General features: G+C 36.7%; 1 protein-coding gene across 2 annotated transcripts in view; it reads left to right on the plus strand.

The window, feature by feature from the left end:
• Positions 1-26,166, plus strand: part of LOC136843334 (uncharacterized) — a 222,680-nt gene that overhangs the window by 169,673 nt on the left and 26,841 nt on the right. The window contains exons 7-14 of one of the 2 annotated variants that reach the window (XM_067111621.1): positions 5,641-5,748; positions 9,147-9,345; positions 12,249-12,392; positions 14,197-14,317; positions 15,952-16,118; positions 16,581-16,806; positions 21,476-23,065; positions 23,937-24,173. In XM_067111621.1, coding sequence (XP_066967722.1) covers positions 5,641-5,748; positions 9,147-9,345; positions 12,249-12,392; positions 14,197-14,317; positions 15,952-16,118; positions 16,581-16,806; positions 21,476-23,065; positions 23,937-24,173 — 2,792 coding nt within the window. The remainder of the gene's footprint in view (positions 1-5,640; positions 5,749-9,146; positions 9,346-12,248; positions 12,393-14,196; positions 14,318-15,951; positions 16,119-16,580; positions 16,807-21,475; positions 23,066-23,936; positions 24,174-26,166) is intronic. The other variant, XM_067111622.1, reaches the window with a different exon arrangement.

The following is a 26,166-nucleotide window of genomic DNA, read 5'->3' on the forward strand; positions in this document are numbered from 1 at the left end:
ATTGATTTTCTCCGTTTAGCCATAGAATTCTTCCTCCAGTGCTACCCTTAAAATTGATCCCTTTAAATTGGCCCTCCCCTTGGCATGGTTTGTCGCTTTCTCAATGGTTCGTTTAGCGAAACAGTTCTCCATTTTAGTGGTAATTATATGTTGAATGCTACCGCTTATTTGCCTTGATTGACCCTCTCCATAACGTTGCTTCCTATTTGAAGTTATCCGAATTCATCCGGAATATCTTTGCACATTTACAGAAGAGAGTACCACATAATTATGTTTACAGACATTTCATGATTACTGTGTTATTTCCTAAATTTTTTAAATTTTGGAATTATGAGATACTTTCATACCCCTAATTGCCTTCACAGGGCTTTTATTTTTATTCTATCAGAGCCACGTGTTAGCCTTCACGAATGATTGATAGCTCCATTACATCCAGCTTGTAACATTATCCGCCATTTTTAAATTTCTTTTATAGAATTCTTGTCATCATTATCTTGCTTATTTGTCGCTTTACGAGTTTTCATTGTTTGCTCAGTTCGGATTTTATTATTAACATTTTTATGTACGGGGGTGTTTTACATGTACTTTGCGAAAGCGAGATAGGAAGTTGCTAGGCTCACTGTCACTGTCCATATAATATACTCGTTTTCATTATTCCATATTTTTTTGCAGCCTTCTTTTTCTTTTATTTCTAGGTCATTTATTTCTTTAGTCTTGTCCTTTAATTTTTTTTATTACTTAGGGGGGTCCATTTGTTATTTTGTTTTTATTGTTGTTGATCTAGTGATATTTATGCTGATTTTTTTCAATTTGTATTTCTTGATTATGGTGCTGGGATTACATTGGGCTGAAACTTAAAATTCATACTCTGCTGTTTTTTTCTTTTAATGTTTAATTTTATTCATGACCGAAATCTTTTATGTAATGTAAAGGTAGCCGGTACGTAGAATAATAAGTACAGGTATAATTATGCCTTCACTGATGGCCCGATCATCAAGAATCATTTTTAGAAAATGCTTTTTTTTTTTGTAAGTATTCTTCTTGTATTTTGACTTAACGAATTCAACTTCTCTTTCCTTAAATATTAAAGAACGCTGATGCCTTTTCGAAACTCTTTATCCAGGTAATCAATAATGAACTTGATATTGATAATTATAGGCAACCATTACGAGTCCAGGTCGAATATAAGCAGTGGTTCAGTAGAGGCTAATAATGGTAGAAGAGACAAACACCTGAGTGGTAGGTTGAAAATGGGTGTGGCACAGTGTGTGGCTTTTATTGCATCATTGTTTTTTTTTTATCTTCACATTTTTTGTAATGTAAGTCATCCTCGTGTGCAACAGATATTTGCGAAGTTTTGCCTGATTAATTTCCATTGGTGGTTAAATGCCAAAGTTTTTTTTTGCTTTGCTTTTGTGAATCGTCCTCTTATGCAAAAAATATTTAAGACATTGTTTGGCCGATTTCCACGAGTAATTTTCCCAAAGGGCATATTTTCTTCTCGATTTTAGAGCGAATGATCCTGTTGTGCTAAATACTAACGATATTTTTTTATTTGATATCCTTAGGGGATTTTGATGCAAAAACACCATCAGATTTTTATTTCCTTATTTTTTCACATTTTAGATTTACATCATCTCACGCCTTTTGAACTCTATAAGGTCAAAGGGTCCTAGGATGAAAGTTATGACTTATCTGTGACTCATTCGCGTAAACGCCCCTAAAGCCACGGCTGTATTATCTCAAAAGTTTCCTTGTTCGAGTCGACATCCAATCTTATGTGCATCTTTTGTCTGTTTATGTTTATGTATTGGGTCTATAAGATATAAATAAAAATTCCATATGATATAAATAAGAATACATGTCTGATCTGACGTTCTTCACTCACGCAAATATTCTCAGAGAATAATACAAGGTCGGCAGAGGGTAATGTTTTTCATGCTTTGTTTATCTGGGATCGTGTGTGCTTGTGTGTGTGTGTCGTGCGCATTTTGTGTGTCGTCTTTCCCCCCCACCATTGTTCTCATAATCGTGTGGTAAAACTGCATCCTCGCACCAGTTGTCATACAATTACATAAGTGCCTGGTTTTACTCACACTTACAGATACATGCACACTTAAAAAAGACACTTACATACACTCATCTTGCTACATGTCATTCTTTAACCGCCTTATCGACAGGCAGTCGTTCACATGTACCGTTGTATGCGTCTGCTTCCGTGCCACACTGATACACTGCACTTTGACACGCGTTACAGATTTCCATGCACTCTAACCAAGAATCCAAACATGATTACTTGTCACTCCCTCTCCCCTCCCCCCTGCCCCTGCTCCAGCCAAACTCCTCCCCTCTTCTTCCCTAAACATGAAAAACCCCGCTCTGACGCGGTCATTACGTCACTTGAGAATTAAAAACGAAGCACGAATGAATCATTTAACCTTTCCTTGAAGTGTGTTTTCTTTCAGGCATTGATGATGTTTCTGTTGACGTATGTCAGTTTATTGACGGTTTTAAGTGCGCTGCATGGTTTTCGTTTTTTGAGTTGTTTTTCATGTATTTTGTCTTACATTGAAGTTTTGAGTTTTATTGAGAGCGATAACATTTTTGTTTTATATTTTCACTGATTGAGTTAAATTTGACAATTCTGATTGTTATTGACACGTTCTTACGTACTTTTTTTTTATAGAATGAGAATGACATGACCTTGTTGGTGTGGACGTTATCTCATTGACAAATCTTGTCCTGTTTCGAGTTTTATTGTGTTTTCAGGGTTTCCTTTTGTGTGTGACATCATTTGCGACTTTGTGACGTTGCAGCATATCTTTCATTGTGCGTAGTTTGTCCGCTCGTGCATTTTGTGGCGTCTGTAGATGCTTTTTGTTTTCGTGTCCAAGTCCTTTTCCTTCTGCAGGTAATTGCTAAGTAGATCAATACTAAGGCCATGCCCATTAACAGGCCTTAATCGCACAGTCTCCGTAAGCCATGGTCTCTAAATTCTTTGATACCACAGCTGCATCCGGCCGCGCATTGCAGTCTCCAGTCTTTCAGTAGAGTTTGTGTATCATAAAAAGGCGACCGTAATACCTCGGTTTTGGTGGTACACGTGTCGTTAGAGTTAAGGATTTGACCGAAATTGAAATTTAAACAAATTCTCAGTGTTTTCAAATGATCTTAAGGTTTCTATGTACTGTTTTCTCGCGTTTCTTCTGTGTCCTTTCGATTTTATTATTATTATTTTCGTTTCAGTCATAATAGGGAATTCACTTGCAAATTTTCGGTGTTTTCTAGTGAATGTGATATTTGTGCTCCGAGTTGAGTTTTTTCTCGTTTATGGAAGCTCTTATATATGCAATGCTCCCCCATTCACTTTTATTTCGTATCCTGTCTCAAACATTTGTCTGCCCCTCTCTCTTTGTGGCCTTTCTTTTGCTGAATTATCATACGCTGATTAACTGACAATCTCTCTCTCTCTCTCTCTCTCTCTCTCTCTCTCTCTCTCTCTCTCTCTCTCTCTCGTCTAATCTTCAAGGGGCTGAAATGTCAAATTATTTCAACTTGGATGTTAAACGAATCCGCCTGTCTACTTAATCTTTCAATCTCTTGAATTTCCGAAGCATTGTAAACTAGTAGTGCAAAGTCTCTCTCTCTCTCTCTCTCTCTCTCTCTCTCTCTCTCTCTCTCTCTCTCTCTCTCTCTGGATAACCTTGACCTTCCGTTATTGCTAAATTATAGCATAATACTCCGTTGGGAGAAGGAAAATCTTTTGACGCTTGGCAGTGATGGGGAGGCAGTGTGTCGCATAATGCGAGATTAACACCTCCACCCATTTCACGATTGCCGGCAGCGGTACAAAGATATTTTTCATAATAAACTAGTAGACCTGGAAAGGTCTGAGGTCGATAATGAGAGTGCAAAATTAGTTGCTTCAATGGTGGTTTTTTTTTTCGTTTTATCTGGTGTGTTGTGCGACAAATAAATGGGTATTATGTTCATTTTGATATATAAATAGATTTTATCATCATTGTTTTAGATACGAAGGCTGACTGTTTTGTTTCTCACTTTATCTTAATATTTCTATTTATATTTTTATCGAATTATTTCAGTTATTGCTACTTGATTTACAGACCTTCAAAGTGTATTCGTCTTTCTTAACCCTTGGGAGGAAAAAGCCTCATGAATGATCAACTTTCTTGGTACCAGTATCTTTTGTACACTTAAGAATCACCAGTTATGTATTTCATTTAAAACATAATGAAACAAGCCATTTGAGTTACGACTCTGAGAGTGAGTACCAGTGTGAAGAGAGATTCGGATTTACAAAGAATGAGTGGAAGTTTACGGCACCCTCCTCCTCACTCGATCTGGTTTGTCATTGCATGCTGGGTGCAGATCTGGAAATGCATGTTGCCTCTCGAAACACAATGACGTCTTTAACCCGGAATAATAATAAATAATAACAAAAAAACTATCAAGAATGTGAAGCATGACTACAGTATAGAATTCATTTCTTTGCAGTTTGTTTCCCCACTACAGTTTCCTTGTTAATTAGTCAGTCCGTTGTCCTAGAATCTTTCCGAGATAAACCTTGATATAAGAAATTGATGTTCTGCTATTCGTTAGCCCTTAGATGTACATATCTGTTCATGTGTAAAATAATGGAATGGGATTTGTGTTTAACAGTTCTGAAAATGCCATCTGTCTTAATCACATTCACCTGAAAATAACATTAGATTTAACTATTCTTATATTAGGAAAAGTATTTCAGACTTGGGTAAATTCTCTTACATATCCACACAATATACGCTGGTTCATTTTCCATGTTTCCTAGGTGGATTCCTCAGTCCAGAGAACGTTGTTAGATTAATGTAAAAAGCTACTGTTAAGCACATTAACATTCTCAGTTAATAAGCATATTTAACATTTTCATATAACGAATTAACTCTTAGCTATGAATGATAGAAGAATTATGACATATCTAACTAATAATTAAAATAAGATTTTGTTTACCCTTTCAACTTCTGAATTATTCAGGCAATAATTATTCATGAAATTCAGATTGTTAGCAGAAATTATGGACGTCGAGATGATACATATAGTTATAAGTTGCTATCTTTAATATTAACTTTAGAATAAGAAATGTATTGTTAAGCCACTGCATATTCTTTATTCAAGGATATGCACTGATAATGTCTCCAGCCGCAATGTGTGTTAAGAATTGCTCTGAAATATTTTAGTAGAGTCCATTGTCTTGCTCCCTACCAAAGCTTATCTTCCATTCGTCCCCAAACCCTCTTAGTTATAACTTTGTTAAATGTAAATTGCATGTTTATTGAGAATCTGTTACCTGTCAGCGGGTTCCTAGATGACCTCTTTGGATAGCAACAGAATTAGAAGCATCCGTGATTCCTGACAACTTAGCCCTTTAGTAAAATAACCTTCTCTAAATGGTAAATTCCGCCCAGATAGAAATGAGTTATCTTCATCACTGCATGATTGTTGTGAGAGCTGAGCACTCTCCTCTCCCCTACCCCTACTCAAGTCCCCAATCAGTAACCCCAATAGTGAGAGAGAAAAAGAGGAAGAGAGAGAGAGAGAGAAAGTCTGTTGTGTTGGTGGCACGACCTGCTGTTGTCTTGGCAGAGGTGCGGCCGTCTCACGTGTACTGTCCTTCAGGAAGCGCCGATGCCATCCTCGCCCTCGTTAACGCTGGGGCTTCCGTCAGCGCAGAAGACAAGGACGGATTGACAGGTGAGAGATAAAATGAGATCGTCGATGTCGTATTTTATCTCTGTCTCTTCTCTTTTACCCCGTCCTTTTTGGGCACATATCCTGGACCATTAAACGAAATTGAGCGTGGCTTGAAGTTTCGTGACTTTGTATTCAGTAGCAAACTTTTGAATTGTAATTTTTTCCTTTTAACCATGTAATGAATCAGCTTGTATTCTTTAAGAAACGAAATCGCAATTCTCTAGTCTAATATATTCTGATGTCTGAATCGATGCTTCGTCTGGAATTTTCAAAATTTGGTCAAGTTGTTGTGGTATCCCTTTTTTGGTGCTTTGTATTTTAGTGTTGGGTGTCTATAATCCCAATTTATTTCGCAAATCACTCCTAATTTTGGAGTCTTGGCCCACATTGTCCCAAACTACCTCTTTTTACAAAACTTTTTTTTTTTATTTCTCTGAAAATGGGTCTCGGCATTAAATTTCCTCTGATGGTCCGAGATATATGCTACAGGACTGTTATTAGTGAAAATTATATATCTTATTTTCAGAGGCAGCGACCACGGAGTGAAAAATGGGGATTATATTCTATGTTAATTATTCATAATTTTTTAGAGGATCTTTTCTCATTTTCTTCGAGAATTTTTACCAGAGGAAATACTTCTTTTGTCCAAATTTATTTTTAATTTATCGTTAAAATACCTATTGTCTTAATTACATGTTTTATTAAAAATAGGTAATTCAGTTTTGTGCTGTATATTTTCTATATGCTTATATTAATGTTTTTCTCTCATGTCAACTTTTTTTAAAGTATTGCCTTTTTTATTTAGATGTGCTTAACCACTTCTGAAACATAACTTCCCAAGAAAAAAAAAGATAAAAGCTACCATGCAGTTATAAGTGAATAAAATAAAATAAGAATATTTAAGAAACATCAGTTATATATATGATTTAAATTTACTACCATTCTTAGTCATCTCATAACGTTTGGTCATTAAATCATTAACCTTATCTAAACCTTGGGGTCTGTAAACCCTTTTATTTTCTGTCCAAAAGTTGCAGGTTTGCAATCATCCTCAGAACTTACTTTTGTCCATTTCTGTTTTATGTATTCCACTTAGCTGTCTACTTTCTGTTTGCCTGTTTTTTTGAGATTGTTACTTGTATTTATGAGTGCGTTTGGCTGCATGGGAATATCGTCGAATAAAAAACTGGTACTGTTCCATAGGTGTACGCTATTTAATATTTGTCTGCGAGGATCCGAATACTCGAAATATTCTATAGACATGCATCATAACATTTCACTTCCCCGTTTTAACGTTATTGACATTTAAAATGTGCTTGTACTGAGGAACATTTATTTTAGCTATGAGAATTCTATAGTGAGAATAGTTTTAGTAGCTGCTAACTAGAGGAGCCTTTGATACTTCCGCAATATAGTACATCTTTTCTCCTTGATTAACATTTGCATATTTTATATTAGAGCATTTTAAAGGGCTATAAGACAACCACCAGAGGTATATAGTGTTCTTAACATCAAAATTTTAGGATTCAAATGACCGAAAAGTAAAGTGCAACTAAAGCTTTTCAACTACAGAGCTTCTAATTAACATAAGGTATATAGATAAAAGTTTAAATTTAACTTTGCAGTGCATATGAACGACGTATATTCATGTGCTAACATAGATGCAGACATACACACGCTTGTATGCCTGAATATACTGTACATACATACGTGTATACCCTTATATGCATCCGAAGAACAGTGAATATGCAAAAGGACCATTTCAACTCACCCTACTGAAGTTCCCACGTATGTAGGAATTCATTTCATCTCGTAGATCTGACATAATTTTTCCTTCAGGATTGACCGGCTATAAATGTCAACCCAAAGAATTCAGTGGTCCCATTGATGACGAACTAAGATTCTTTCTGATTTTTCTTGCCCACTGAATAACACTCTCTCTATGAGGATGTAATTTCCTGGATTTGCCAATGCAATTTTCCTATTTTAATTTTTTTTTTTTTTGTAAATGTCAGCATTCTCGCATATTAACAAATGTTTTGGATAATGTCTAGGGAACTAAGTAAATACATAGTGTCTAGAGACATAAGTTGTCATTCCTACAATCCCCGTAGATAATTTCCTTATGCATTATGTTGCAGTCCATCAATATTTGATTAAGGACATTACGTAACATAAGGGAAAAGAAACACTTGCAGTTTCACTTATAATTTAGTATTAGAAATTGCCATTAAAACAGCAAAAGGAAGTTGCATCTTTGTAATACAATAGCGTTTTTGACGTCCATAACAAGAAAATGAAAATGCGTTACTCCATATGACGAGTCGCTAGAGGATACCACAGATTCTCATCCCCTTGGCCAGTTGCGATCCTTGATTTGAATGGACTTGCCAGCACACATTCAACTACACGAACTTCTTGGCACTCAAACTCCTCTTCGAAAGTCAGTCAATCGTGGGTTTATGGTAAAACCTAATGGTTGACGAGAGTGTACAGTATAGTTTCAGAAACCTGTTGAAAGTAGACGTGAAGGCTACTATCGACTGTCATTATAGAAGTTGAATCCTAAGGTCCTTATAAAATTGCATTGATGTATTCATTAGAATATACACGTATGCATACATTAAGACAGACAGCAAAAATTTTATTCTTGGTGACTAAAGTTAATAAGTCGAACATAGGCAAATAAGGCTTTTCTGTAAGCAATTTGACACAATGGAAACGTGAGTATTTTTACAGTAATTCTTTAATCGTATTTTATATAATGTTCCGTAGCTTTATTCCTTTTCGTCCAAAATAAATATTTATAATAGTTTCTTAAGTGAGCACTCACGTAAAGTCACAACGTATAATCATGTACATACGTGTTTTGTATTATAATGTACTATTTTGATTAGGTTCCATTTTCACGATCTAAACACTTCAGCTGTGTGTGTTTGTCAAGATTTTTTTTTTCTGTTTCTTGTTCGTTACATGTGTAAGTCTGTGCTTTTTCCGTTTCATGAAATCTGCTCGTCTCCTTTGTATTTCTCATCTAAGCATTCGTATAAATCCACATTTTTTACTCTTGCATATTATTTTTATGTTTCATTCATTCGGCAGTGATACTTGAACACCCACCATGTAGAACACCATCGTGGCTGTCATTATTATAATATTTTTGTAGTTTGTCTTTTTAAATTGGTCACATTTTGCATAGCAAACGATCATGTCGATGTGTACAGTGGTAAACCTTATTCTTTACCGTACGAACCAATCTTAAATGCTTGTTACATGCTTCCCAGTTGCGAGCTACTAGTTTCGTTCTGGGTCACGGACTAGTAGTTAGCCTCCTGCTACGATTTTTTAGTTAGGCGTTGCACTAGCGTAGTTTTTACCCGCCCCAAAAATCACCACAGCCTTACACTGCGCGGCTTCGCGGGGTCACCTGGACTGCCTCGACTGTCTCCTGTCACTGTGCGGCGCTGAGGTGGACACCCTGGACTCGAACGGCTGCACGCCCCTCTTCTACGCTGTGACCTTAGGCCACGCGGATTGTACCCAGCTCCTACTTAACCACTCTGCTCACCCGGACAGGCAGGATAGGAAAGGGAGGACGTGAGTTTTTAATTGGGCCTTTTCATTATTGCTGTGCATATCTTTTATTCAGTATCAGTTTTAAGTGGTTTTAAGTCATAGTAAGAGATTCAGTTAAACCTTACGAATATCAGAATTTTAAATATTAAACTTGCTGCCTTCATAGATGTCGAAAATAAATCATTCTCGTACTCTCCACAGGATTACTTCATGCTCTTCTCCCTTGTTATTCTCGTCCTTCCCAATATTTGACCTTCATATCTTATCCTGTTCTAGTGTTCTCTGTCTTCTTTAATTTTACAGTCGCCTGCTCAAATATTTTCACACCTGAGAGGCTGTTATTTCAATTCTCTCAAGGTTTTTTTTCCCTATTTATGAATTGCCTTTGTTTCATATTATCACCTGATTCAGTTTCGCTTCTCTACCGCTGTTTTGTCTCTCTCCATGCTGTTCAAAATATTGAATAGTCTTTATAAGTTTGTACAGTAGAGGTTTAAATTTTTGTCGGAGTCCTAGTTTTTTCAGACATTCCTTAGTAGCTCCACCAATAGATTGCATGGGGTTCATATTACCACTTTTACTTCGATTTTTTTTTCCTTTATATCTCGTAGGGATTCCGCTATATTGCTAGTTTTGACTAATGCCCGACCGTGGTGGCTGTCTTAACATAAAACCGTTTATCTAAAACCCAAAGAGTACTTTGGAATTTAGGAATAGAGAACTGCTGGGAATACTGTAAGTAACTGTGGTAACCAGATAATTATTTGAGAAATTACTTTCAGTGGATGTAGTTTTGATGACCAAAATTACTAAAAAATAAATGTAGATTATCTATGATGTTACTATAACAAGTTCCATGATCGCAGTTCTTTTAAACTGCAAGTCATCTGAAATAATAGATAATTCATCAGAATTTTCTCTTGTATGCGTAATATTGAGAAATTTTTGAGGTTATATTAATCGAATGGAAAGGTTGTTACTGAAAATGTTACCAGCTTCTTATGATGAAAATGATTATATTTTGTGAAAAACTGCATGCGTTATTATTATTATTATTATTATTATTATTATTATTATTATTATTATTATTATTATGTGAAGAGACGCTCTTTGAGAAATGCGGACGTGGGAATGCGTTGGTCGGAATCTTTTGAAAGTTCGCTCGAATCAAACGCATGCTGATTATATTCCTGTTTCGCAAAGATTCTCTCTCTCTCTCTCTCTCTCTCTCTCTCTCTCTCTCTCTCTCTCTCTCTCTCTCTCTCTCTCTCTTGTAAGTTCTAACTTTGTTTTGACCAATAATGCTATTTATATAAAATTATTGACACTACATTGCGGATCAGAATTTGTCAGTGAAAGTGGAAGAACTGTAAACCATTATTATCTCTCTCTCTCTCTCTCTCTCTCTCTCTCTCTCTCTCTCTCTCTCTCTCTCTCTCTCTCTCTCTCTCTCTCTCTCCAGATGTAATAGGGTCGAAGGATATTAACGAGCCTAAGAGGAGAAATACTCACCCAACGTGCTAATACTGCGAGAACAAATTTTAGACAATTCTCTCCGAAAATTATAGTTTTTTTTGCTTAAGTTAAGGAAGTGTCCTTCGGGAATTGCTTTCGATTTTCTGTGAGATTCTTACGTATTTTTACATTATTTTTTGCTGCTATAAATCTAGTACAGTTCCGCTTGCGTGAATTTTTATGAAAATGATGTAATGTCATGCAATTTGCCATTCCAGACTCTCACTTTCTGTCTGTAGAATTTCTTTTTCCGCTTTGTTTAATAAAAGTGATAAGCGTTGATTTAAAGGTTTTGTCCAGGAACCCATGGAGTTTTTTGATCGATATGTTACTTATTTAGTTTTAGAACGTGGAGTAATATTTTCCAGTTAATGTTGCCCTTTGTCAGCTCATTGACTGATTATTTTTCTTTAACTATATAACTAGAAATAATGGACGCTTTTATTACTTCCGCCAAGTTTTTTTTTCTCTGTTGCTTGTGTGTTCGAGTTTTAGCAGGGTTAACAAAGCTTTTTTTTCTTTTTTTGATTGCATCCAGGGTGGGCTTCGATTAGATTTTGATAAAGATAAGAATGTGATTTGGAGAGAAGGAACTTTTTGGGGAGGCGGTTTGCTCAGTCTTGGCGGAGGTTTGTGGTCTCCGAACTGTTTAAACTTTTTTGCATTCATCTTACCGAAAGGATGATTAGCACTGAGGTAATGTTTTTCTTTTAGTATCCTCCTCGTATTTTTAAGGGTTAATGATTTTCTTCATTAATACGTTTTAACCAGAAATAATGCATTCTGCTATTTACCAGTATTTTTGTAAGTATAATTTGTGGATCTTATGATGAAGTGAAATCAACGAAGCCTATCGGTACCAATAATCGAGATGTTATTGACTGTCAAGTGTCTGCATAAACCCAGAAGATACTCACTCAAGAACGACCTTTATAAACAGGGTCACTACAAATACCATTACCATGTAAAGTGTGCCAAACATTTGAAGCATAATGCAGTTTAATTCTTGTGATTAAGGGATGATCGCTGTCGCCCACTCGGCAACGCAGCTATGCACAGGGGTTAGGTCTTGGCACGCTTTTTGTTAAATAATTTGACAGGGTCTAACTGGGTTAGATCATAACGCCGGGGAAGTTATCGTCACTTTGATATTGCTATTGAGCAACATCACGCAACAGTCCAAGGGTCGCCCCGTTTCTGTAGGAGACAATTACTTTTTCGTTTTTTATTACACTCCTAATTAATTACTTTTATACAGCTATCATATTCTCTCTCTCTCTCTCTCTCTCTCTCTCTCTCTCTCTCTCTCTCTCTCTCTCTAATGATTTATTTATCACAACTCAGAAATTTACGATATTTATCGTTGCTAACAAGATGAAGACTGTTTTTTCTCATCGTCGTGCCCAAAGGCCTGCTCATTGTGGGGCCGCGAAAGGACAGCTGGAAACCTTGAAGCTACTGCACCAGAAAGGCGCCGATCTGTGGAAAAGAAACGTCAAAGGAGATTTGCCTCTTCATGAAGCCTGCCAGTCTGGGCGCAAGGATCTGGTTATGTAAGCATTCTTTTAATTCATTTGTTACTTGTATACTTTTCTTTAAACGCGAGAATGAGCTTATTTTAAATGTTCATAGATTTCTTATCTGATTGTTTGCTTTGGTTGGTTGTCGAACGTGATGACCACATAAAAGAACCTGTATCGAGCTTATTTGGTGACCTCTCAAGTTGCACTGTGGAATTTGTTAGCTCCTATCATGTCCGACCAGAGCCATAGGGGTTCATGAAACAAACTTACCAAAACATTGAGAGGTTTAGGCTTTCTTTATATATATATATATATATATATATATATATATATATATATAAAATATATATTTATATATATATATATATATATATATATATATATATATATATATATATATATATATATATATATATATATATATATATATATAGAGAGAGAGAGAGAGAGAGAGAGAGAGAGAGAGAGAGAGAGAGAGAGAGAGAGAGAGAGAGAGAGAAATTATTTATTGAGGAAATTCCAGGTGGCCTTTTTGTTTTCTGTTTCGTTGTTCAGGAAATGCCAGTTATCAAAGAAGAGGACATGGAAGTTATAGCCCAGAAAAGAGTTTGTTATTTGAGTAGGACAGACAAGGATGATTATACGACGACGTTGGCTTTCAAGAGAGAGTGATTATACAACGATAGTGTTCACTCCTCAACACGACCGTGTCTAGGAATTTAGAATAAAATGAAGTCTCTTTTCACATAGCTCAGCCATAAGAGTTCTTGATCCTTGCTATGGAGCTTGAGATAAATTGATTGGCAAGAGGAATACAGGGGTGGCAGTTTTTATTGAATGCTCGTGCACTGTAATTCTCGTACACTCATCCATGCATTTTGAGACCCATCAAACTGATTGGATTTTCGTTGGAGAGTCTCTAGAGGTTATACTTTGGACCTGTCAAGCATACTCTGTTCTCACGAGAGATTTTTTCTATTCTTTTCAAGTGTTTTAAATGGGGACCTGTCAAGAATGAATCCTTATTAAGGCTTCGTGTATAAATAGATTGTATTCGTCCTTGCACTCTAAATGTCTCATTTATATTCAATGAATGTTGTGGTTTTATAGCGTTTTAAAGTTAAATGATTATTTATGATACTTTATTCAAACTCACTTGATGTTGCATTTACTCAAATGAGCAAAGGAAAAGTGACATTTCAGGAAAGAAATCATTTCTAAAAACATGGAACAGCATTAATGAATTGCTAATGTATAAAATAGTTCCAGACAAGAACAACAAATCACAGTCTAAATCTTAAGAAATCTGCATTCCGAATCTGTGATTGTGTTCTGTTCTCTTAAGATTACCTCACAAACAACAGATCCGTCAACCTTACGATCACGAGACGTTTGGTAGATGACCTTGCGTGACCTGAGAGGGAATGGAGGAAGGAAACAAATCTGTGTTTATGAAGACGAAAATGATGTATCTACTGACCCTCTGAAAAAAATGCGTGCAGTGAAAAGTTCACGTGAATATATTATTTCATTTCTAAGAACATATTATAAAGCTGGGAAGTGTGATTGAGAGAGAGAGAGAGAGAGAGAGAGAGAGAGAGAGAGAGAGAGAGAGAGAGAGAGAAAACATGTAATGAAAGTTTACGTGAGTATATTTCATTTCTAAGAACACATTTGAAGTTGGCCAATATGTTTATGTGAGAAAGAGAAAGAGAGAGAGAGAAAGGCACGATGCACGACATTCCTCCACTCTCCCTTTCTTTCCTTCCTTCCATCCTTCCCTACTCCTCCCCCTCCCCCACCTGACCTCAGGTTGATCGCCGTCATATTGCAGGTGGCTTCTTTCCATGCGACCAGACACAGTGAACGCTCCCAACTTAGATGGACGGTGCCCTCTTCACATCGCTGCTATCAACAACAACATCGAGATGTGTAAAATACTTATGGACCAGCAGGTAAGCCATTTATAAATCTTCCCTGTTACCTTGGTTAAAGAGAACGTGTTCGCATTACGAAGATTTTAATTGATATTGTGGTTACAATGCGTGGAAGTGATACGGAAGTTCCTTCATTTCACGCTCGCTGTACTGTATCACACCAAGATACGGAAATATGAATGACCAGACGAATATTTGTAATGATTACGATTTATATGTATGTTATTCTGTAATAATCATCTCATATATTGAGATTTTCTAAAAAATTTATCATAGCCAATCATTTTTTTTCCCGATGTCGATGACGGTTGCTTTATGGCGCCAGTCTACAGAAACCTGTCACCCAATCAGTTTCCATATAATACCCAAGTACCACCATTTATGTGGGTCACTCCCGCGTGACCCAGGTAATGTTTACATAACAGATAATTGATTTTGCATCTTTCGTGATAGAGCTGAGTCCTTCCTCGGGTACTGTTTACTGCTGGGTCTGAACCCATTTGATGATCGTTGTTGTAGGCATTAACCCATTATTGGGATTTTGTTATGCGACTTAGCCCATTAGGGGTAGTTTTTATGGGTCAGATTAGCTTTATTTTAACATTATCCTCGCGTTGTTTTGAAAACATCACAGCGCATGATACAAAAAAGGATTGCTGTTTTTTCTTTCGTTGAGCAAGATTGTGATTAAGAAAAGAAAAACGTGTGATCTCATTCCTGTTATCGGTTCTTCGTTCAATAGTCTTTTCTTTTCTGGCCTCACTATATTCATTCTGGCTCTCTTTTACTTCTCGCTCTTACTCTTGCTTTACAATCGATTCTTTGTGTCCAGTATTGTCTCAACTGACAAACATGACCGTTTTGGTTGAACTGTTGTTCCGGTTACTTTTTTTTTTATGTTTAATTTTTCCTCTTAGAATGGCAGTTTGATTTTTTGATTTTTAAAAAATTTCTAGACTACTTTTGTTAAAAGTTGGTACATACATTTCATTTGGCATTGTCAGTGCTTCTTTAAGTTTTTTATTCAAATGCTTTCCTCATGTTTTCTGTTATTTCTTAGGCATTAAGTTACATGTCGTGAGGTATTAAGCTTTAATCTGCAAGTTAATGTGCTTATTTTAATTCTTTTAATTTCAGTCATTACCTCATGGCTTCTTTTCATTCACGGACGTTAGATTTGCACAATCTTTGCACCACTCATGTTCAGTTTCCTTCCGTCAGTCAATATCGATTTTCCTAACGCTGTAGTTAGCGTGCATGCATTCAGTCACGTTTCATTTTGAAATATTTTTTCGCTGTTTTCTACCAGGCTTTCTCCATTTATGGAAATTTATTCCTTATTTTCTTTGAAGGATGTTCTGTTAAGGAAAACTGGGCTGCGAATTGAAAAGTGGTTGTTAAATATTGTCGTAAATAGGATGACATCTTGTTACATTTTGCACCCTTTTCTTTAACCAGTAATCAGTCCTTTGTTTCTTTGCATTTGCTTCATGTTTGGTACCTATTTGCTTCTATAAAGCTTTTCGTTTTACATGAAATTACAGGAATTGGTTTGTATATTTTTTTCTAGTTGGCATTTCTTTTTTATGAATTGCATATTGTCATGTGTAAGTCCTGCACACCACATAGTTATATAATTCGCCTTTTCCCAGGCTGCTGTCAACCCTATCATGCGAAATTCGCGGGGTCAGCTGCTCACGCCGCTGGACGCCGCTGTGGCGCGCAGCAATCGAGGCTGTGCGAAGTACCTGCAATTACACGGCGGCGTCACGGCTTCGAAACTGACCGACAAACATGCCCTGCAGAAGGCCATGCAGAGGTAAGTCTTGGTGCTCGATTAAATATGATATGTTCGTGAATTTTGTGATGACCAAGGTTTTAGTGGAACCTCGATCTTCGCAATTTACCATTTTTTAATCTTGTACAAACCATATTTATATATTAGTTTGACATTTTACTCTCCCAGGACTTAATATGTTAGTCGGTGCTGACCACAAACTGATTTACTTTTTAAGCAGAAATCGTCACAGAAGAGAACACGCGGATTTGATCAATTCTTACACGGCAGCTATTTTTCTTTTTTGCCCCTTTTTCTCAGCTTAAGACTCTCTCTCTCTCTCTCTCTCTCTCTCTCTCTCTCTCTCTCTCTCTCTCTCTCTCTCTCTCTCTCTCTCTCTCTCCCTATTCTGTAATAAGTGTCAGTATTCCACATCGCATTTAGAAAATACCTACTTGTCCAGTGTAAATGAAGATCAGCAGTGATTTCATTTTCATTTCCCAGAGCTCTGGAGACCAGCCAACATGGCAGCACAGGGGCGACGCCGACCGACTACACCGAAAATGACCTGATGAGTTCCTCGGCCTCGTCAGCCCTCAAGTCCAACCGGTCGACCATGACAGCGTCGCCCATCAATTCGGAGGCGCAGACGGACACCGGAGATCTCCGTCAGAACTCCAAAGATAGCGATGATAAGAAATCTGACAAACCCGAGCAGAGGGATGCCCAGGTTAGTCTGCCATTTTGATCTGTCTCGTATTTTTTTTCAGAATAAAGTTTATTTCAGTCTTTTGTTTTCTGAAAGTAGTCATTTAGCAATTTTCGCTTTTGTAAGTTATAGCATTTTTTTGTGTTCATTCTGGACCTACCCTGTTCATTTGATATTTTCAGTAAGATTTACAAAGAAAAAATCAATGAGTGAAGTGAAGGTCATTTGGGGTGGCCAGATCATCTCTCACTTGAAACAAATGTTCAATTCACAAGTCGATTTTCTATTTGGGATCACACTGAAACTCTTCCTCGTACAATTTGATTTGAATTCACCTAAAGTTATTGGTCTTTAAATACGCAAAAAAAATTTAACGGAAAAAGACTTCATACTGAACCCATTATTTCATGCTAAACCTTAATTTATATTAATTCCTCATCAGATTACAATTGGAATATGAAATTGCCTAAACTCCTCTTCTCATAACCTTCAGTTTCTTCCTCTGTCTTTTTCTCTGATTCTGCTTCCGTGAAGTAAGTCATTCGATTAAAGAAATTGTACTGGTTGCACAAAGCGTGGCCTCTTGTTTTCAAGTTAATCATTTATTATTGGTACATTTATTACAGCCTGAAAAAGCCAATACTATAAAAAAAAGCACTAAGCGAGTGCTAAGCTCATAATAGTCGAAGTATCGGGAAAGATGAAATTTATGTAGCAGTTTGAAAATTCTCACACTCACACACGTCATAATACAAAACTTATAAAATATGCATGAAGGTTAATGGAAATTTTAAGTTCAGGAACTTAAATAAAATTAATTAGCCACGACCGTTAAAAAGTCTGATTTGTTAAATTACCCTTGATGGATTATTCATTTTGGGTTATAAATAGCTGGACTGTTAAAATACACTTGTAGTTTAGAAATTTAAAACTATCTTTTAAGAATTCGAGGTTAGTAAAATGTTTAAATTAAAAAGTATTAACAAACGCACGTTATTTAATCTATTCATTTTGAAGAGAATAATACCACAGTTGTATGAAATTTTTTGTTCGTTTATATAAGATTATGATTTGCAATAACGATATTCTTGAGAAATTACTATTTCGTTTTAGATCCCTCCCGAAACGAAAGTTTTTTTTTTTTTTTTTTTTTCTCATAACATTAAGCAAGGGAGAAATGAGGCAGTTACCTAAACATAGAAATATGGTTGTTCATAAAGTGAACAGCGATGCAATCACACAGTAATTTGGATTAGGTTTGTATCACTTTTTATCTCTTGTAAAATTCAACTACTGATATTATTAGCTGCTCCATAATGTTCCTCGGTAATGTATTAGGGTTTTGTATCCGTTAACTTTAGCAACTGATATTAGGAAGGAGGGGGATAGATCTTGCAGAGGTGCTAGTGTGTTGTAATTAACTGATAGTACATAGAAAAATGCAAATATGATTGAATTCCCATGAAACGGAAAAGGAGAAATGATAATCATATTTCAGTCAAATCGCCCTACCATGTATGTGTCGGTTCTAGACTAGTTTTAAAAATTCAGGTTGTGAAAGTGGTTTACAATTATCGTCAATTAAAGAAAGTACAGTAAAAAGAAAATCATTTATCATACAGTCTGTTTACTGAACTTCTTTAGAATGTTTCCGTTACTGGTATACTTTTTACTAAGACACTAAGGGAACACTGTACATGATTTATATTTAATTTAAAAAAAAACCAAGAGAAAATTTAGGAAGAGGCTCATTACTTAAAATGGTCGTAATAGAAAATAAATTCAGGAAAAACATTTTATTTACCTGCAAAGGGTAAATGGTGCATGGATAATAGCGTGGTGTGATTCACCTTTTGGCCTCTTGCACGCTTTTTTTTCTCTGTTGAGTTAAAAATCATCAAATTTTGGTATGGATATTTGCTTAAATTTTTTCCCATTTTAAATCTAGACGTTCGTGCATACACTGGTTTTTCGGCTTTTGTTAATTATAAGGTGCATAAAACATGAATATTATTGTATGCCCTATTTTGGCACTAGTTTGGTCATGCTTGTCGGAAGAAATAATTTAGATCTATGCACATATTGTTGAGATATATTTCTTTAGTTGAGATATTTCTTTACCTAGTTTGCCTTAGATCAAAAGTGATAACCAAGGCCATAGTTTTCTTTGACAAAATCTTTTGCATTGCAAAACAGTTTTGTCTGACCGAACGGGTGGAATTGGTTTGTTGGTGTCCGTGTCTTTGAATCAAATATTTCAGGTGTAATAGTTTCATAGTACTAGTAGGCTATCCCAAACAAGGCCAAAGACTCAATATTTTATTGGTTTGACTGAAATTCGGTCCGTTGGCACTACTGCTTTTCCCAGTGAGCCTAACTGACACGCCAAAATGGACCAGAGTCCCTAAAACAGTAGATTTTGGGACAGGTAATGAGCCTCCAAAGAGGACTCATTAATCCTTCTTTTAGGTCTTGTATACTACAGTTAATCTGTAAGTTAGGTAGTGGTCTATATTTATTTCTTATGAATTCTTAAAAAGTTTTTAATTTTTTCAGGTTGAATAGATTGAAATACTTTCACTTAGTGAATTATGAGAGTCCCTGTACCATTATCTCTGTGGTGATGGGGAGTTTTCCTTGTAGAGAATCTGTTTATGACCTAGGATGGTGGTTTAGAATCTGTCATAAAAATTTACAGAGAAATTAACTTCCAGATGGTGCATCTGGGTCTAAATACTTCTTCTGACAAGTTTGTATAAACTAACTGTGCCCTCAGATCCATCGTTTCTTGGACTCAGAGTCAGGCTTTTACTATTTTGGTATTTACATTTCCCAGGAGTACATTACAGGAATTTATATTATACAGGCATACATATGAAAAAATATTTACAAACAAGCTTTGTATACATAAAAACATATTATTTAGATATAATTTAGCTTACTAGCGCAAAACGTAGCAAAGTAACATAGTTGCCACTATAATTATAAGCCACAGGAGAAAAGTTGCTTTAAAATATTTAAAGTAAGTGGTATTTCCTTGTCTAAATTAAGATCTGTTGGGTTTTAAAATGTCATTCGCTATAGGCAATAGCATCATAGAACTTAGATTCAGTAGCAAGTGCTGCGTAGCCGTGGTAGCAGTTGAGTAAGAAAATGTTCGGTTTGCTCTAACTTAGGGTCATGATTTGTCTCCCTACTGAGGTAACTTAGCTAATCTAATCTGTCTTTTGCCATAACATTGTGATACACGATGCCACAGTTTTGTCTGTCAGGGCTGAAGTCCGTGTACAGTATTCAGTGGTTTGAAGATAACTCAATTCTTGAAGTTTGAATGAATGAAGTCATTATAAGCTATATCCACAAGATGCAAAACCTTTTCATTTTACTTCAGTTACCGACGTTGATTTGGCATTCCACACATTTCTTTCCTAAGCACAACAGTTAGCCAGATGCGAAATGACAGAAGCAAAAAGGAACAGTTTTTGCTCTTGCGGATATCTTTGCTCATGCTTGCTTGATGACATCATATGTCTTTGTGATATATGAAGAAACTGGTGGCATCATCATTTATAGAGAATAGTGTTGCACAGCCTAAAGCTTAACAAAAGATTTTAAAATAAAGGATGAAGGATTGCTGCTTTATTGCTAAATTTCATGCCGCAGGAGACTTCGACATTTGACAAATATAGAAAGTAAAGGAGTTTGTTCAGACTTATTCACACTAGTCCAAGAGATTGACTTGCCCGACTTTCGTTTGTAGCCCAGGAACTTTTGTTCTTTTTTAGGACAGAAATAATTTGTACATGCCACAGGATATTCATTATTCAACATCGAACACGGGCCTTTTCTAATACTTATGGTGTTATTTCTCATTTGAATTTCGGTATGTTTATATATTTCTTATTTTTCAGGTTTAATTTGCATATTCATATATTGCTTGTTTCTGTGTTGACCAAAGAGCATTATTAAAATCCTATTTTTGTGTTGTGTTCCCTTATCCTCCCCCAACAGTAGGTTCATTTAGTGTCCAACAGATTTTATGGTAACTGTGTTCATATAATAATTGTTCCCATTTTTTTCATGTCTTCAGTGCTAGATATGCCTTTTTATGTTGGATTAATTGCCTAGTTTTGCAGAATGAACGTTACCCTCCCTGTGATTTCCCCCTGACAGAACATTACCACATCAACACTAGTATACTGTTCAACTCTCATAACTAGCAGAGTGAGACGTGCCTTAACCCCATGTTTTACTGGTTGCCATAATCTCTTTTTGTGATAATTCGATAGGACTTTAATTATACTTACTTTACGTACGGAGAGAGTACCGCATTCTAACCATTATATGAGGAAAATTTCCTTGTACTAGTCTGCATCTTGACATAAATACTAGTGCATAATAGTCAGCTACAGCGCTAAATGTCCTACTGTTTAGATTCGTGTTATTGTTACCATAGTCTAACAACCGACTCGGCTTGCCCTTATCTACTGAACATAAGTGTGTACAGCTAAATTTTTTATAGTTTGTATCTGCTTTTCATTAGTCACAAAATTCATTTCCCCACTATTTTAGTAGTATGTCATTTTCCAAAATTCATGTCCTTCCTTAATCCAGAAATATTTTAACATTATACCCTGACCTTTTGTGACCTTTTCTGGTCATGTGCGACCTCATCTCCCTACCATCTTAGACGGGCACATCCGAGGTCAACATCAGGAAGCTTGTTCTTGAGGAGGAGGCGGAACTGGCACAAAAGGAAGAGGAGGAGCAAGGGACAAAGGAGGAAAAGGAAGACGTGAAAAAGGAAGACGCTGAAATGCAAAATGGGGATGCAACAAGCGCGGACGCTTCTGTGGACGCGGATTCCCAGAATGCATCAGGTAAAGAGATTGAGGAGAATACTGCAGAGCAAGTGGACTCGGAAAACACAGAAAAGAAAGAAGCTGAAGGCGGCGAGAGTGGTGAAGTGTCAAAAGATGATGTGGAAGATGGTGTGGAAGCTGAGGGAGAAGGGAATGAAGGTAAAGAAACAGAGGTGAAAGAAGACGGAGAGGCAGTAGAAGAAGAAATAACGAAAACGGTTCAAGATACTACGAAGCAGTCCGACTATGCTGAAATCCCTGAACAGCTTAAAGAAGGAGAGGAGGAACAAAATGAAGGTGATGATGGTGGAGATGTTCCCGAGGGAGAAGTAAATCTTGATGCAGAGAATCCGGGAGAAGAAGGAAAGAAGAAGAAATCGAGAAAATCAAAGAAAAGCAAACAAGCATCCAAGGAACAGGGAGATAACAGCCAGACCGAAGTGGATGATGAAGAAGTGGATGACGAAGGAGCAGAAGCCAAACAGAGTAGAGAGCAGGGTGAAACTAGCCAGGAAGACGAGGGTGAAGATGGCGAAGGTGCTTCATCTGTCAGTAAATCGAAAAAGAAGAAAGGTTCCAAAGCAGGAAGCCGAAAGAACTCCAACGGTGAGGAAGGAGGTGAAAATGAAGGAGAAGTGAATGAGGGCTCAGATCATCCACCAAAAGAAGAGACAGGAAAATCACGCAAGCGCAAAGGAAAGAAATCAAAAATGCTTAAAAAAGGAAACACTGTATTGATTGGTGATGGAGGCGAAGGTGAAGAAATGGAAATAAGTGAAAATGGGGAAGCGATATTAAGACCAGATGATGAGAATGGAGAGGTTGAATATGAAGGAGATGATGGCACTGCAGATGAGGATGATGAGGATAATGATGATGATGATGATGAGGAAAACATGGATTATTCAGAAGAGGAGAGGAGTGGAGATGAAGCCATGGAGCAGACTGATGATGAATATGTAGATGGAGAACATGGTAAGCAGTCTTCAGATGGAGCAGGCCCAAGAGGCCGCCCAAAGTCGGCTGCTCAGCCCGGAATGGGAAAAAGTCAAGGTAGACAAAACCAGAAAGGTGGCAGCAGCAAAAAGTCATTATCGACCAATGGCAGTAAAGGTAAACCAAAAACTAAAGGCAAAGGACAGAAGACCAAAACAAAACCCAAGGCAAGTAGTGATGAAAATTCTCCTGGAACCCGTCGTGTGAGCATTTCTGACAGACCCTCTGAAGAGAATGATCCCAACACGACAGAGAGTGATGTCCCTGAAAAGCCTCCTTTGTCAGTAGGGGATGAACGCACCCACGAACTGATGCTGGAGTCCAGTGGACGAGACTTCCTGATGGTGAACGATGCAGCCCCAGCTAGGCTCTCTTCGCCCAGCTCGACTCATGGCAGGGACACCGGCGACTCGGGCTTCAAGGTAGTAGTTGTGATCATGTATAACTCATGGACATCTAATAAGCAAATTTCATGTCAGAATGGACTGCCTGGAAAGATAGTTTTGGTAAAGTTTACATATCATAATTTTGCTATTTACTGCCAGTTAGACATCTAGTTTGATTCGATTTGTCCTAAACTTCTTTCCAGAGTTTCAAACTTTTCCTCATGAAAATGCTGAGTTCCTAGTATGAGGAAAAGGTATTAAATAAGAGGACTGAAGACTTAGCATTTTCATATGTGAGTTTGAAACTTTATGGTTCTCATCGTTAGTTTTCTGATATAGTTGCAGATAAAATGTCCAAGAGAATGAAATCCTAATAGTTCATCCTCTGGTCTCCAAAAGAAAGAAAACAAGACTCTGACGGAGGCTTATTCCCCTAATTCATTGAGACTCAGTACACACATTAACTACAGACACACTGTATATGAAAAAAAAAACACTGTTTTCAGAGACAAGTTAAGCTTCCCATTGCTTTTTACAATAATGCATGAAATGATAATTTATTTGCATGATTTTACTTCCAGCATCATGTTTTCACTGCTTTTGTATGTTACAATGCACCTTTCTGTAAGAAAAGGGGATCGTTGGTGAAATTGTTTGACACAGCCATGCAGCAGCAGCAGTAACTTCCATCCAATGACCATTTGATCATTTTTAATGCAGAAATGTATGAAATGATCAGACATTCAAAATTTGAGGATCATTGTGAAGGCTGAATCTTCGATGGAACTGGTAAGTAATCCATCAGAAAACTCCCAGGATGCCTGGCAAACAATTCACTCTTTCGATGCCCCATTGCTGATGAGAACAGCCACGAGCGTAAGAGTTCTCATTAAACCCCCTTTATCAGGAGTCGGGATTTAGTGACTATCTTGGACCGGAACGAGACTCAGACGTTGATGGCCCAACTGACCCGGAGCGTCATACAGACGATGAAAATGTCCAGCATCCAACCAAGAGAAAAACAAAAACCCGACGGCTTAGGAATAAGCAGCGTGAGGAAAGATTAGTTGGGGCCAGGGGTGAGGATGGTGAGGAAAGACCTGGCAGAAGAAAAGCTGGAAGCGGCCATGGAGAAGATGGGGATGTAAGTTTCTAGGTGTCAGTGTATGATGACTAGTATTTTAAGTTCTAAGGATTTTTTTTTCTTTAAAGACGGTCTTGGTTTAATTTACATTTGAATTTTTCTTCCTTTCTATTAGCCAGTCACACCCCAAGAAAGTGAAAGAAGGTTAAGTACAACTGATAAAAAAGGGGATTTCTTGTGTAAGTTTGCTCTACGTATTGAATCATATTGACAGTGGTAATGACACATCAGTTATCATTAAGGAAGGGCTTGCTCATTGACAGATGACAAAATGTCATAAGAGACAGACCATTTGATGGCAATGATGATCCAGAATTTAAATAGAGCATACGGAGAAATAAACTGAAAATATCTTGGTTTTGCAAACAAGTCAGAACGGCCACCACATCTTCAGTGTAAGAGCAGAATATTTGTACTAATAGCGCAAACATTTTACGTCTGCTGCATATTTAAAAGTTTTGTTTCTTTAGAAAACCGTGAAGAACGTTCATCTAATCTAATTATAATACTTTCTCTGGAGTACAGTCCTGTGGCTGTACATCACAGAAATTCAGCTCAAAGAGATACATTGAAATTATTTTGTTTATTGAATATCTTTAATTGAACCCTAATTGAGATAGTTACAGTAAAAAATAGAAATCGTACACAAAATTTCCTAAGCTTACAGATGTATAAAGAAAATCCAATAAGCGCAGCTCATTTGGTTTTTAAAAAGGTTGTTTGATGCTAAATTGAGATTTCATTATACTGACAAAACTTAATTTAACTAAATGCGTTTCATACAGAACTGAATAAGAGAAATGTTGAGTAAATGTATCTCTTAACTTTTAGGCATACTTGCTTTGTCTAGAGTTTCCAGTTTGGTTTCTGGCCACTTTAGCTATTTGGAGCTTAGAGCTTTTGGACGAAAAGGAAGATGTTGGTAACATCTACCAATTACTTTCTGGTTGCTTCTAAAGCAATGCACATTGCTACCCTATTTAGGGAGCAATAGTTCTCGATGTTGTGACTGTGATGAGCTTCTAGTATTCCTAGAGCTTTAGCCTTCGTGTTCAATGTAATAATCAATTTAATATTTTGCTTATGCCCTAAACTGATTAGATTAGACAAATAAATGCATTATTATCGTTTAGCTAATCTCTGAAACACACAGTTATACACTTTTTCATCCTCATATACACCGGAATTCTCACTAAAGGGGAAATCCATCCTGGGTTGCCTTGTTCGGCCTACATTAATATAAGTAAGCCTCTTTTCCTTATAGGTCATATCAACATGAGTAACCAAAAAATAAAATAAATAAAAAACTTTATTTTGGCCACAGAACGCAACAAAGACAAACCGAAGATTTATATTGTTTGGTGTTTTAATCAGTAGTCTTTTTATTATGGGAATATCTGACATTTTTATTATGATTGAAATGTGTAAGGATTGACAGGCTAATTTATTTCAGTCGTCCCATCTAGAATTAGAATTTAGATATATAATTTTTAGAACAAATTATAACACAACAGTTTTGAACAGTTGTGTTTTTTTCTGTGAGTGATCGCCATTTGCACTTGAATTTACGCCCATTTACCTCAGTTTGTTTGTGAATTGTACAAACTTGATAACAGAGAGTTAGCATTGCTGAGGAATTATAGGTAATTATTGATCTTCGTCCTCAGTGAAATTTGAAGTGATCAGTAACAGCTGTAATGGGTGCATTTTACTGTGCCGTTTGAAATGGAAGTACAGTAGTTGATTTCTTACCCGGGAACAGAGCTGACTGGTTGGTTATTTTATGTCGGCATAAGACCGAGGAAGAAAAAAGTCTTTGCAAGCAAAAAAGAAAGACATATTTACCGATAACAGAGCTGAATGATGATGATGAAGCAGACGCTTAGGTACAGTTGATAGTGTGACAGTGTTTGCAAGTGAAAATGACAAATGTAAGGTTTTCAGAATAAATAGAAACCTTGTGGATGACATGCTGGTATAGATAATAGAAGCA

The sequence above is a fragment of the Macrobrachium rosenbergii genome, chromosome 11 (genome assembly GCF_040412425.1).
Source record: "Macrobrachium rosenbergii isolate ZJJX-2024 chromosome 11, ASM4041242v1, whole genome shotgun sequence".
Classification (NCBI taxonomy): Eukaryota; Metazoa; Arthropoda; class Malacostraca; order Decapoda; family Palaemonidae; genus Macrobrachium; species Macrobrachium rosenbergii.